This window comes from Pleurodeles waltl, chromosome 4_1 (assembly GCF_031143425.1).
Source record: "Pleurodeles waltl isolate 20211129_DDA chromosome 4_1, aPleWal1.hap1.20221129, whole genome shotgun sequence".
Classification (NCBI taxonomy): Eukaryota; Metazoa; Chordata; class Amphibia; order Caudata; family Salamandridae; genus Pleurodeles; species Pleurodeles waltl.
The window spans coordinates 250,862,105-250,877,280 of NC_090442.1; the positions used below are offsets into that span (position 1 = coordinate 250,862,105).

The 15,176-nt window shown below is 42.7% G+C and overlaps 1 protein-coding gene across 1 annotated transcript in view; it reads right to left on the reverse strand.

Annotated features, from left to right (window-relative positions):
* ATXN10 (ataxin 10) overlaps positions 1-15,176 on the reverse strand; it is a 1,000,711-nt gene that overhangs the window by 757,823 nt on the left and 227,712 nt on the right. Inside the window, exon 3 of the mRNA XM_069228252.1 lies at positions 2,190-2,275. Coding sequence (XP_069084353.1) covers positions 2,190-2,275 — 86 coding nt within the window. The remainder of the gene's footprint in view (positions 1-2,189; positions 2,276-15,176) is intronic.

Below are 15,176 nucleotides of genomic sequence, written 5' to 3' on the forward strand. Positions count from 1 at the left end.
ACTATTCCCCCTTGTACTGGAACCCTTAAGCAGGCATATTTAGAGCACATCTACACTTATCAGGCTTATGGGAGGGAGAGGTGGGATCAGGAGATGAACGGATAACACTATATGTCAATTATATCCATTTGTATGTCACTAGACCAACTGAGACAATACCAAAGACATTCCAGATATTTTAAAAATATGGAGCTCATCTGGGCTACCACATCAACTGGGATAAGACCAGTCGTTACCCGCTGGAGGGCACTTTGCAGATCAAAACAGCCACGGACAACTTTAAATAACTAGACAAGGGTTCAGATACCTTGGTGTTTATGTGACCTAATATAGAAGACAGCCTGGACCGCAATATAATGAAGGTACTGGTAGATTTTCGGGGAGCCTTTGAAAGATGGAGAATGCTAACTCTGACGCTACTGGGAAGGGCAGCCATGCACAAAATGTCTTCCAAAATACCTATCATAAGATACCAGAGGCTATTTTCACCAGAATAGATACTGAGGTCCGGACACTGATATGGAGTGGGGGATACCCTAGATTGGCACTGGGAACACTGCAGAGGAATCAATACGTTGGGGGCATCTCCCTTCCTAATAAAAGGGCATACTACTGGGCAGCGCACCTAATAGTTCTTAACAACTGGGGGCATATGCCTGGTGACCACCCGACATATGCACTAGAGAGGACCCAGTTCCACACACACTCATATCTGCACTATCTGTATTGAGGAAAAGGGTCAAGGAACTTACTAACAGCGACCCAAATTACCACGGACGCCTGGAAAGGGGTAGAGAGACTGACAAAATGGGTCTCGAAACTGGCCAGAGGGACACCCTTATGTGTGCATGTTTGAAAGAATTCAAGAAGCTGAAGGACTTTGGACAATGGGACACCATAGGATTCTCAAAGCTGGTAGACCTCATAGAGGAAGGCGCACTAATCTCTAAGTTCCCTGCAGTGCGAATATCATCTACACAAAACACAATTTTTCAAATACTTACCTGGCAGGCAGAGAAGATTGAAATAGCAGGTATCCCGGAATATGCACACTTACAAGGAAGACTCCTCCAAGGGGAGTTAGCTGAGAAAGCAGCTCATGGACATACATGACCATTTTTAACAATATGCATGACAACCTGATAAAACTGAAAACAATATGGTAAGGCAAAGTAGGGGAACTAGACACTACGGACTGGGAGATGCCCCGATGCACCCAAGAGAGGTGGCCATCAAATCCCATCTATGACTCATCCAGTTTAAGGTATTAGATAGGATATATTAGGCTAGGGAACGCTTACACAAATTATAGAGGGCAGCCCACCCTCACTGTCTGGAATGCAGTGACAGAGATGGGTCCTTCCTACACACGGTATGGTCGTGCCCCTGATACATAATTACTGGACAGACATAATAGAAGAGCTAAATGTGATACTGGGTGAAAGCTGCCACTCGATCCCAAATTTGTCCTGTTGGGAATACACACGGAGATAGATATACTCAGAAGCAGACTTCTCCTTAGTAATCGGGGGTTGGCTGTGGCAAAACGAGATGTAGCCAGACACTGGGGTGCTCCTGAAACGCCCACCCTTAAGGAATGGAGAGATGGAATGGACATATATATGGCCGCCGAGAAAGCTGCCTATAAAGCAAGAGGATGCCCAAAAAATTCCATAAAATATGGAGTCCCTGGCTAAAATGCTATGACGTTGATGTGGGAGGGGATGGGATTGGCTTATATCTTAATATTACTGCTGAGAGAGATTGTGAACAAAAGAGGGGTCCCCGACCAGATATGTATGAAACATGATGGACATGAATATACTGTAATGTGTCTTTTGTGATTATACACGTTGATATGTACTAACCAAGGTAGAAATGTTGATGAATGTATTGTCCAACACCCTTTTATTTTCCTGCTCTACAAAAAAACAATAAAAATATATTTTTTTAAATTGAGGTGCTGGATCACTTATTTCAAACACTGTTGGAAAAGCTCCCGAGTTCAACAAATGAATAGATTAGATGACCGCAATACAAAAGAAACATCCAGCCTATACAACTGTGTGAACTAAAGATCACATGTAAATTTTAGTTCCACTAAAAACAGAACCAATCACTCACTGCTTTTCTAATAACAACATGTCTACAGGTACTTAGGCATATGCATTTGAATTATTGTACCTTACCCGTAAGACAGGAATCATCCTGAGCAACTTGCATTCCCTGAAGAAACTGAATCAGATAAACAGATTTATCGATGAAACCCAGGTTCCTGTCAAAGAGAAATAATATTTTTTCATTTCAAACAAAAATTTGAAGTATTTTATGTTGGCCTAAGTGAAAGTAATTTAGATGAGAGGAACACTCATCATTTCATCAACAGAAGGCCAATTAAATTAAACTGTGCAAGTACATTTAAATTTGCCGAAAGAAACACCACATAAATATCTGTATTGTGTATTTTTCCCTACAAAGTTATGGCATGTATATTTGATCTATGCAGTCTCAAATTATGTGTGAGAAATCACTTGCCTGACACATTATTAAGGTTACTGTTAAGTGAAAGACGAAACTAATATCACATACTTGTAAACAATGTAGAAAAAACGCATATATTTCTAATTAAAAGGAAAGTCGATAAGGAAGAGTCAAGGTTAAAGTAAATGAAGTATCTGTAACCCCTAGACTCATTTCATATTGAAACAAGGAAGAACTGGTGCCTATTTGCAGCAGGGCCAGAAATCAGTGGTGGCGACATTCATTCCCCGCATATTCCACCTATGTCCTTCATGCTTTTGGTGTCTGTGCAGTAGATTCTATTGTCCCTGAAGTACCACTGCTTACTGCCCAGGTCAAACATTTGAAGTCACTACTTGCATATATGCTCTCCCTTAGGTTTGGTCAATGGTAGCTGCAGCCGCAGTACCAACTCAGGCATTTCAGCCAGGTAGGTAGATACTTCGAGACTAGCCACCCTTCCACATAGTTAATATGGCGCACATGAGAGCGCACAGTTGGTGATTCCTGTTTGAACTTAATGGAAGGCGGATGCTTCTCAAACGTTCTGGGCAGGGGAGTTGGTGCATATTGTCACCCGTGGTGCAGGTGTAGCGCATTGTCTTTAGAGGTGATAAGCGGATGTGCACTGAGCATGGTTACGCATTGAGAGATTCCAGCAGGAGTGTCTTGCATCCTAAAAGAATGGGCCACTTCAGCTGTGTTAGTTGAAGTGCTTTGGTAAACAAAGAATTAGTAATGTAAGGCAGTTATAGGGAGGCTAGCATCATGCAGATCCAAATTAAAAGGAAGTGATGTTTGGAAAATTCAGCCTGAAAGCAGTTTTGATTGAGGGGACGAAGAATAATTAAAAGAATTGCTGAACGTCTAGTTTCCGTGCAGGAAGTTTAAGAATGATTGGACAGTTTATTACTGTGCTGTATTAGAATTGTTTTTAAGTCTTTAGGTGTGATTAAGATTCATATTATTAGAAGAGCAGGCCTGCCCTTTCTCACACTACCTCACTGTCTGCTTGACTGCAAAATCCCACAAACCAGGTTGCCCTTTCCTGGGGGGAAAACGAAGGTTGTCTCACCACGTATCTCTTGACAGCAGGACTCGACTTGTAGTTTGGTTCTATCATAGGAAACCAATGAGTCAACATCTCCAAACTACTCCGTTTGTTAGGTCTTGTCTACTAAATAGCACGGGTGCTGTCAGTTGCAAGACATACTGACGGCTTACCTAGAACATACAGGGGCTTGGAGTCTGCCAATTGCCTGCCCATTGCAGTCACTCTCATTTGCCTTCTTCTTATCTGTGTCCCAGTTCATCAGTCTTGTGTTTTTCCCACCTATCTAGCATAGGCTCTTTACCGTCTCTTTTGATTGGCTGGCTTCTTTGCTTCCACTGCTTGGTTCTCAAGCACAAATTCTTTTCGTTTTGGTTAAACACTCAACAAGAGAGCATGTGTTTTCCAGCTGTCTCCCTTGTGTGTTTCTCTTCCAGTGCATTCTGTGGTCCTTGAAGTCATCAACGTGCTTCTCAGTTGCTTTAGAGTCCTCCCGGTTGCATTCTTGACCATGTGCTTCTCCCCAACCCCCACCACATTGCTCTTTCACCTGTTATCTCTCCTCTCCACCCCGCCCTCTGTAAGCCCACCAAACCCTCCTTCTCTCACCTGGTGCTTTTCCTCACCACTCCACCCTCTGTGTGGCTTTGGTCTCCCTGCATTACTTTCCCCACTGTACACTTCCTCTGTGTTGCTTCCTCCCACCCCAGTATATTTTGCATTAAAAAAACAAAGTTGCATCATTTGGTAGACACGCACATGCGTGGTGTGAGTGCCTACAATATAACAATCACTGCGTTACAGCACTTTTTTGTCCTTTTAGTCCTGTGAACACCATTTTGGATACAGTACAGCAGGAACAGAAACTACTGGCAAAGCCAATAATTCCAAAAGGCAAGACCTACTGGTTTAGTCAACTCTTGTTTTCCGGTGCCCAAAGTGAGTTTTTCTGAGCAATAGAAAACTAGCAAGCCTTTAGATTCAATTCATTCAGCATCACAATGTAGTTATACAAGAGTGTATGCCACCACTTATTTTAGACTAGAGCTGGCTACTAAAACAAAAAAACATACTAAACATGAAATTCACTGCACATAGCAGTTAGCCAAAATCAAGAAAATTAAACTCACCACTGTTACGAAAAAGAAAACTGAGCCGAAGGCTCAAATATAAAAGTGACCATAAACGGGGGACAAACGGTTAACAAAGTAGGCAACTTCCCAATGGAGAAACAGACTAACCTGTTTGTGGATTATTTGTTTTATCATGATTATACAGGTTTCTCATTAAAATAAATTCACTTTCTTAGAGGCTGGGTGGATGGAGTTAAAGAATAACAACCTGTTTTGTAAACTAAAAAAGATCTATTTGAACAAAATTCTAAGACCCTAATTTAGAAGGTATGAAACAAAAAAAAAACATTAATCTTGTATAAAGCGAATATGCAGATTGCTAGGCATTAGTGCGTTGAATATGTGTTTCATTTTGCCCTTTCAGTCTTCTCTCGTTGGCTATTTGGACACCACAGGGCAGTGATTATTCCCTTCTCTTCTGAAACAAGGGATAGGGTGTTGTAACCCGAATAGCAAACAGAAGAGGAACCCCAACTGATATCAGCACTATGGAATTTTTACAATGCCATTCAATAGCTACCAGACCCTCAAGTTCGATTTCTAAAATTGATTAGTCAAAAACTCAGACATATCTGTAGCGACCACATACACATGGTGGTTCATTTGAGGTGAATAAAACCCATTTCAAATGTCTGGAAGTAGTCTTAAATGTATCGCAGACAAAAAATAAAAGCCCAAGATTTGTATGCAAAGCCCATTGTATTAAAAAAAGAAAAGAAAATTAATCCTTGTACTGCTGATCGTGTGTTTCGCCACCTGCATTATTATGTACTGGAAGTGTTTGGCCATGCATCCCTGCTGTACACAGCACAGGTCATTGTAAGTGTATTGCAGGGATAGTTTCTGAGGTTTTGGGTAGCCACGGGTAGACAATCTGGATTTCTACCTCTGCCTGAAGTGTCAAGGAAGTAGATTACACCACTGATAACTCATGAGAAACACCTACGGCATGGTGCGGGACACTCAAGAATACACTGTCTACTGGCAATCCTAAATGGTGTTCTTACAACTTAATTCCTTACATGCTCCTCTTGTCCCCTCCTGTTCCATCCTTTGCTACGCAGTGGAAGCAGGTGGCAAACAGCACCCACCTATCACTGGCACAGGGAGAGCCTATTGCCCTGCTGTCCAGCTCTTGGATGCCCCAAGCCTTGTCTAATCGCAGGACAACCCTCAAGGTGGTCACTGGTGAAGTCACGTGTGGTTTCATCGGTGATGCAGTTTGAGATGTCTTAAAATACCATCCATGTTGTTGTCAGTAGTATTGTGTGTAAGATCATGTATGAAGCCATAAGCAACGCATACTGGTGGCAAGTGATAGTCTGTGTAGCTAACCACAATTGACCAATCTGAGTAGGTTTCAGGTTTTGTTTAGCATACAGATTCACCAAACAGCCACACTAAGGGGGATGCACTCATACAGCAAATCAAATTAAACACCATCTACATCATCTGGAAGACCAAGCACCATCCAGATTCACCAAACAAGCCAAAAGCAAGCAAAGGCAACAAGCTTTCTATAACCAAAGGAAGAGGGCAAAGTCTCAACGGGAAACAACTCATCACTGCTGTTAGAGAACTGTGCAATGCACTGCCTCCCGAGTGTAAAGAAGCCCCATCTCTCACAACCGTCAAAGCTAACCTAAAAATTTGCTTTATGAACTATATCTCTTCGAATATCAGTAGACTTCATATAAGTTCACAATAACCTTTTCTTAGTTGAATACGGATCTCAGGAACAGCTACATTACACATATGCCAAGCCTCTTCCCTCACCTATCTCAGCCTTAACCATGCAGTATGAATAAGGAATTGTATTGAATGTCTCTTATACGCTGTTGCGCTCTTCCTCTCTCCGTATCTCAATTTATCTGGTCATTTTTCATTTTCAGGTAATAGTTGCTCAAAATAAATAATAATACTTTAGTCACGTTTCTTCAGGGAAGTTATGTGAATTTTTCAAAAATCTGTTAATGTGTTATGCACAGAAGAAAGCACAAATCATGCTTGAAGCTTGTTTTCAGTGAATCTTCGGGCTTTTTGATACACTGTATCCACATCTCGTGCACTAGCCCTTGGTGCACACAGCCTTCCGCCGTGTGGCAAGGTCCTGTGCCCAGCACTGTGTATCCAACCACAGCTGCGACAGGTGGGGATTAGCCTCAGGTACAGGGCCTTCCATGTTGGTATACTCATTCATCTTTCAAACACCAATGGCATTAAAAAGTCTTATTTAAAAAAAAAAAAAGTATGCAGTTCTTGGGCAATGGATATTCTGATGTTTATAGTACCTAAGGAACAAACAGGAGGGAAGAAAAGAAAAACATATTTAGACCAGTAAAGCAGTCCTTAAAATAACGTATCTTACTTGTATGTTGTGTATTTTGTTTTGATTTTGGGTTTTTAATTATATTCTTCTATTTTGTCTAATCACTTTCAAAATTAAATGACTACTTATTAACTCGGAGAATTAAAAAAAAAAAAAAAAGAAAATCACAAAAAAATCATTGTGCTGATGCACCAGGAAGAAAAGCAAAGGGGAATTTGTCAGTATCTCCACCAATTGGGAGAGAACAGCACGGTTTGCATGCAGAGTGTTTTTAGGGGCGAGCGCAAATCGCTCCATCCCTCTTCTAATCTCCCTTTAGGGGGATTTTAACCATGCCCATGCCACGTCAGTCACTTACATTGGTTCGTGGGCTTGCCTTTTAAAATCCGCTTGTTTTCATTTGTGAAAATACGTCATGCCTTTTCCAGTGTTTAGCCCTCCTCGAGAGCACCGGTAAAGTACAGGAAACCTAGGAGGCTCTATGTTTTCCATATGGTTTGTGGACTAATTTTTCTCTTTACTCCGCAGCGCGATTGCGCTGTGTTTTACACAGCGCTATCACTCTTGTTTTTTTATTTTTTTTATTTGATGTGGCAAGAAAAGTCCGATTAGGCGTTTACAACGCTAATAGCTCTAACTCGATGTAATGCGAGACCCATTGCAAATGCTTGTTTTGCATTGCAAGCAGTATATCCCGACAAGTTTAATATTAGAATCCGTTTTTTCCGTTGTCACTGACGTCCTTCCTCAAGAATACTCTGTTCCACCACTTCTTGGTAATTTTCGTTCCCTCAGTTGTGTTCTCACCTTTTTGCCCTTTGGCCTGCATTATTGAATATTCTGTCTTTTGTCTATGGCCCAGATGAACACAGGTCAGCACACTAGGTTACATGGCTCGTTTGCACTCACATCCATTCAGTGGATGCTAGAGGATTTAACCAATGTAGAGAAAAACTACTAATGGAGCTACTCAAATAAACATGAAGATACGATCATCTTCACGTACCAACACTATGGTTTAGAATGATACTAACTATATGTTACTGACCAGTTATATGCTCATGATATCAGGCTACTATATTTAGGTGCTTGGTCACAGATAAAGTAATCCTATTGCATAATTAGTGTAAACTTATTTTATAAATACAAATACTTTATTATTCAATGATAACACAATCATGAAAAATATACATTAAATCAAAGAAATAAAAAAATAAAAAAACATACGAAGCACCTAAATCAAACATACCACATGTACACTAGACTATACAGATAAATAAACGTGTCTTATTTACAAGTGAAACAACACATCAAAAAGCTAATCAGAATGACATAATAAAGCTAAAACAATTTTAAATAATAAGAAGAATATAGAAATATACATAGTTCTGATGTATTAACATTAATAGTCTGATACACAAAAAAGAAACAATGCTGACATAGTTCTATCCAAATGGTACCTTAGGGACCAAAGGCCTACGCGCGTTTCGGTGTTTTAGGATATTGTGGACAACCTTCCTCAGGGCCGTTCCCAGTGGTACTGTTCAATGATGCTCTAGTCTGAGCAGCCAAATCTTGGTTATTTCCCTGCTTGAGCTACGCTTATTAGTTCAGGGAATCCCCTTATTATTATTTTTCTATGCTAGAGGATTTGCCAGTCTCCTGGGTTGCCTAGGAGACAGACAGAAAATCATATTTACCCTTCCTGTTGCTAGAAGCCAGCTCTTTCATCAGATCCAGTAGTCTTTGAGCGACAATGTCTTTCATAGACAGAGAAACCTTGTCTCTGGTTGCCACTGCTTGCTGTGGTGGTAACCTGCTAAAGTGCAAGAAAGTGACAATATACAACTCAGCCAGAATAAAGCAGATCTACAAAGGTACTATTTTCTATTTTAAAAAAAAGTGATATGAATATCTTATTCAATAAATCAGTGCTTTCCTTATAAACCTGCCCAGAATGTCAGCAGACCCTGCTTCAAAGGAAACGTGTAATATAATTTGATATGGGACTTTCTCTTTCGGGTGCATGGAATATTTTTTACCTGAACTCATTATACAGGCATACTCTAAACACCAAGCTGAGATCAGGCATCACTTCCACATTCCTATTAAGGTAAACTGTCTCTATATATTTGTAAAGCCCTTTTCCTTTACATGTGTGAAATTTCTAGAGCTGAAACAGAACAGGAAGTCTGTGGACGTCAAACAGGAAGTTCCCTGCCACAATGCTCTTTTTCAAAGATGTGGAGGCAGTCCATCCTTTTTTCGGGCAAGTAGACTTCATTTTCCAGGTCTAGGGAACTTGTGCGCTCTTTTAACCTGAGTTCAATATAGCTGCACATTGTAAACAGTAGAATGAGCCTAGGCATCTCCTAAACACGTGTTTTAAGGTACTGTCACGGATTAGAAGCCTTTTTTGTAGGGTTTAAGTCACCAAACCATGAAAACAAGGTTTCTTGTCTTGGGTATGCAGCAGCCCATAGTTTAAAATAAATTATTCAGAGGATTTAATATGAAAACATGAATTTATGTTTCCCCCCTTAAAAGTAGTGTGCTTTCTCCAGCTTTAGCCAGCGCAGAATAAAACACTTTTCACCTGTTTCACTTTGGGAAGGCCCTAAATCTGGTCAGTCAGTTTTGTGAAACTTTTTCTCAAGATCATTAGCTGCAAAGAACGTGGCATATTTAACGTCCCCCAGGTTACTCACAATGAAGAGAACATTTTTTATAATGCTGTTAAGTATTTCATTTGATAATTATTATATATGTAGAAATCTGATGTGCTTTTATTTTTGTCACACAGTCCTGAAGAAGTTCCGTTTGTATGAAAAGAAACAAAATGTGTTGACTGTGGCTATGCTGTTCGATACAATGCAGAATACAGAAAGATATTATATCACGCCAGGGACCTTTGGTGTTCTTACTGATGACAGTGTTCCTTTTCCCATTTTGATGAGTGAACTTGGTCTGCATTGAGGTGCAGTTGTATTTCGAGCAGCTGAATGCAGGGTGAAGGAGCACCTATACATAGCATCTACCTAATGGGTAATCTGAGGTGCACTTGTTTGTCAATCTTTCTACAGCTGCTCAGGCTGTGTATCAATGTAGAGAATGGGTCTAATTTGCAGATGATCCACTGTTTGGAAATCTTTCTATTACAGAGTGTGAGACAAAAATTGATGCCCAAGAGGTCATATGTCTACTTTGTGGCAAAAGCTTAAGTCAAGGTAAAACTGTAGATACGGTTTTGGCACTTCACCTATGAGCAGGCAACTTGAAAGCCAAACGCAAAGCAATTTGAAGTTGAAAAGAGTAAAAATGCACTTGATGAAAATTTGCCTTCTACTGGTAGTAATAGTACTGCTGTTCACTGGCGCTATCTGTGGCTGTCAGAAGAAATAAATGTGAACAAGCTCTCCCAGGACAAAGCAATGTCCTACGCTCGCAACCAGTGAGTGAAATGTATGACACACTGGATTCCCAGCAAATTCCCAGCTCACATTCAGAAGTACAAGACCTAATTTGATTTTTTTGTCTTTTTTAAGTATAAAGGGTTTTGCACCTAAATCTTGTGTAATTATTATTGTTTTAGATAGGCTATAGAAAAGTGGGATATATGAACACAAAGAAAGAACTATTATTTTATAAGCACAGTCTGTTTGAGAGTTTTCCTAATGTAAAATGGGAGGCATGAGTGGTATATTGCTTACAAAAAGTTACTTTTACAGACATTTGGATCCCAGGCTTTCTTGTTTTTTCTTCAGCTTGTCCATGTTTACTGCCTTTTTCTCTTATTGTTTTAAATTCTCATGATTGCTCACTGCTGTGTGTGGAGCAGACGTTCATACAGTACGCTTCAAATAATTACATCATAGATTTCCCTCATACAGAATTTGCAAGAGATCTTTGAGGCACTTATCTTTTTTAACCTGGCAGGGAAATTGACAATTTTCATACAATGAGAGGGAACCTGTAAGCCAATGCAATGATCACTTCTCTCAATAACTAAAACTACATCTTGTTCTATATTTTGTATTCCCGTACTCTCTTCCATGATGGGTTATATTGTTGTTGGGATCCATTTTCAGGCATCATGGCCTTCAACTATACATAGATGTTTTGTTCAGCGTCCTTCTCAGCACAGAATGATTAACACGCACAAAGACAGTCTTTTCTTTTTGTAAACAAACGTGCTATTTTCTAAAGAGGAATGATTGCTCACCTTTTCACCCAATTAAAACATTATGGTGGTCATTCTGACCCTGGCGGTCTTTGACCGCCAGGGCGGAGGACCGCGGGAGCACCGCCGACAGGCCGGCGGTGCTCCAATGGGGATTCCGACCGCGGCGGTAAAGCCGCGGTCGGACCGGCACCACTGGCGGGGTCCCGCCAGTGTACCGCGGCCCCATTGAATCCTCCGCGGCGGCGCAGCTTGCTGCACCGCCGCGGGGATTCCGACCCCCCCTACCGCCATCCAGATCCCGGCGGTCGGACCGCCGAGATCCGGATGGCGGTAGGGGGGGGTCGCGGGGCCCCTGGGGGCCCCTGCAGTGCCCATGCCACTGGCATGGGCATTGCAGGGGCCCCCGTAAGAGGGCCCCTACATGTATTTCACTGTCTGCTGCGCAGACAGTGAAATACGCGACGGGTGCAACTGCACCCGTCGCACAGCTTCCACTCCGCCGGCTCGATTCCGAGCCGGCTTCATCGTGGAAGCCTCTTTCCCGCTGGGCTGGCTGGCGGTCTGAAGGCGACCGCCCGCCAGCCCAGCGGGAAAGTCAGAATTACCGCCGCGGTCTTTCGACCGCGGAACGGTAACCTGACGGCGGGACTTTGGCGGGCGGCCTCCGCCGCCCGCCAAGGTCAGAATGAGGGCCTATATGTTTTTAAGACTTTCCTAAACGTCTGTCTACCCATGCATGATGTCATGAACAGAAACTTTAGTACCGCTGATATTTTTTCAAATACTTGGAGGTGGGTCTTCCAATTGTTTTCATTTTGTTCGTTAGTTTTTTTTTACTTTAAGTGACCATAAAAACACATTGTGCGTGTCAACGTGAGTGTATGTACTCCCTGCAAAAAAATCACCCCACCTGATGGCAGACCACGTGGCTCAGCCGAATTACCTGGTGGGCTGTGTTGGGCTACTGAAGAGTGGAGCTGCAGATATGAGAGTCAGATGGAATATTATACACGTGGTGGGCCTCCTGGAGGGCATAGAGGTAGCAACGCAACAACCTTTATGGAATCCTGGCTGCTGGCAGAGGTCATCCAGGAGGGACTTTCTGCAATGTACATGGTGGAATGGTTTCCACTGAGTTCCAAACAAGCGTCCTCCCCCGGATCAACACCACAACCAATAGTTGTTAGGCTCTTGTACTTCTGAGACCAAGACTTCATAATGAGGGAAGCCCGGTCGATGGACTTGATCACAGTGGATTCCTCTAGGATCATGCTCTTCCCCGGCTTTAACCTGGCTGTCCAGTGTCGCTGGGTATCCTTTCTTGGCAGGAAGCGGGAGCTCTGCAACTTGGGCCTTAAATATGCTCTCCTCTTTCTGTTGTGGCTACGGGTGGTGGCTAAACAACCAAACACACTTCTTTGAGAACCCTGTGGTCTTGGCTGGAAGTACATCGTAGCAAACCCTTTGCTTTAATTGCCACGCAAGGATACATTCCTTAATGCAATAGTCCCCGAAGTTCACCAACATCGTCAGAGGATATTTAGCGTTAGTGGACTGAACTGCTGGAACTCGATGAGCCCGTGTTATGGTGAGGTCCATGTTTCGATTTGCCGCTTCTGGAAAGACATGTTGAGTCATAAGGTCTGAAATTAATTTAGTGACAGTCTGCCCATTCTCACGATCTTCTGGCACCCCCATGAATCTTAGATTTGAGTGGTGCGAATGATTTTCGGCATCATTGATCCAGATCTGTAAATCAACCAGTTTTGATTGACATTTAGCGACTGAAGTTTCCAGGTCTGTCCCCCATCTTCATGATCTGACACCTGCTGCTCTACCTCCTTAATACGTGTATTCAGCTGCTGAATATTACGGCTTAAAAATTTAATTGTGCTTCAGTCTTCCGATTTGCTGCTACTTGTGATACTTTCGAAACTTTTAGCTCGCCCAAAATTTGAAGAAGCAAACTCTCTGTTGGTGAAGCAGACTTTCATCCTTTTCACCGCCCTCCTGGATTTGAGTAACTGGGTGAAGATAGCCTAATTCTGCAGAGGGGGGGGGGGCAGCCACATTACAGGTATCCTGCTGATCAACACCAAACCCCATTGAGCCAGAGGGAGGTGGGGTCAGTGAGAAACCAGAAGTAATGAAAGAATCTGAACATGACTGGGTATTGGCCAAAGGGCTATGTATAATAGGCACTGAGTTGTACCTAGCCTACTCCCTGATGTATTATCAGCATGTTTGGTCATCTTATCAAGATACTTGGGCCCAGCTATAGCAAATAGTGGGTAGGCTAGGGGCGCCTACTCCCACTTTCCTATCTGCAGCTAGGCCCGGAATCAGTCTTTGACTGGGAGCTTTTTTCGAGGAGTACATCCTGCAGAGAACCAGTAGCTTCATCAAAGATCCTGGTCTCCCTCCCCTCCTGACCGTCTATTGCTTCTTCACTGTGCTCTGTCTCATAGTCTGGGAATACACATGTTTGAGAAACAGATGCCATGAGGATAGAGGCAGAGGTGGAGGGTAAAACAGTCTGAACAACCGACCCTGAACCTGGAGTCTTATCTTGTAGAATCAGACGTTTACCCTCTGGATTGCATTCAGATTTTGCGGAAGCACACACCTTAAATTGCGAATCTCGTGAAATCCATTTCATCAAAGTACCAAATCCCATTCACCATGTGGCATACTCCATGACTCAGGTGACTCAGGCATTGCTACGAAGCTACAAACCGCACTCGTGCCTAAGCGGGCTGCTTCCATGTCAGTCCAGATTACACCTGCCCAGTGAGAGCTTAATGCCACCCTTACTGGGAGTGTTAGACTTTTCATCCTTGGCGTGGTCTCCCTTAACTTTTTGCCTCTGTTTCCAAGGTTGTTGATGTGTGCTGGACTCTGTTTTTGCTCTCTTTGCAAGTGTTCCTACACAAAATGTGTATGTAATTGGTTCATCCATGATTGGCATATTTGACTTACTAGTGAGTCCCTAGTACAGTGCACTAGAGGTGCCCAGGGCCTGTTAATCAATTGCTACTAGTGGGCCTGCAGCACTGGTTGTGCCACCCACATTAGTAGCTCTGTAAACATGGCTCAGACCAGCCACTGCAGTGTCTGTGTGTGCAGTTTTAAACTGCCAATTCGACTTGGCAAGTGTACCCACTTGCCAGGCCTATACCTTCCCTTTTCTTCCATGTAAGACACCCCTAAGGTAGGCTCTAGATAGCCCCAAGGGCAGGGTGCAGTGTATGGTTAAGGTAAGACATATAGTATTGTGTTTTATATGTCCTGACAGTGAAATACTGCTAAATTTGTTTTTCACTGTTGCAAGGCCTGCTCCTCTCATAGGTTAACATGGGGGCTACCTTTAAATATGATTAATGTGTAGATTACCTTTGGGGGCGGATAGATATGTGGAGTTTGGGGTCTCTGAGCTCACAACTGAAGTTGATTTTAAGATTGTGTGTTTGAAAATGCCACTTTAAGAAAGTGAGCATTTTCTTGCTTAAATTGCTGTGACTTTGCCTGTTTGTGGATTCCCTGTCTCAGGAAGTTTGACAGTTGAACTGGTTGCCCCTCTCACTAGTTTTTGACACAAAAGGAGCTGGCGTGTAGTCTGCATTTCCTGACAAGCCATCTGTGCTAGGAGGGAGGGGAGGACTGGTCACTCACACCTGAAAGGGCTGTGCCTGCCCTCACACAATGCAATCTCCAACCCCCTGGTGTATGTCTTGGGCCTGGCCTGGGCAAGGTAGGATTTCACAAATAAGAGACTTTTTCTTTGAAGTAGGCCTACTTCAAAGGGCAAAATGGGTATAAGAAGGGCACCCAAAACCACAGACTTTAGAACACTTCTGGAAACCAAGAGGGCCTCTGCCTGGAGAAGAGCTGAAGAGCTGAGAAAGAAGAGATGCCCTGCCTGTGACGGTGCTTTGTGGAGCTATCCTGCAGTTGCTGCTT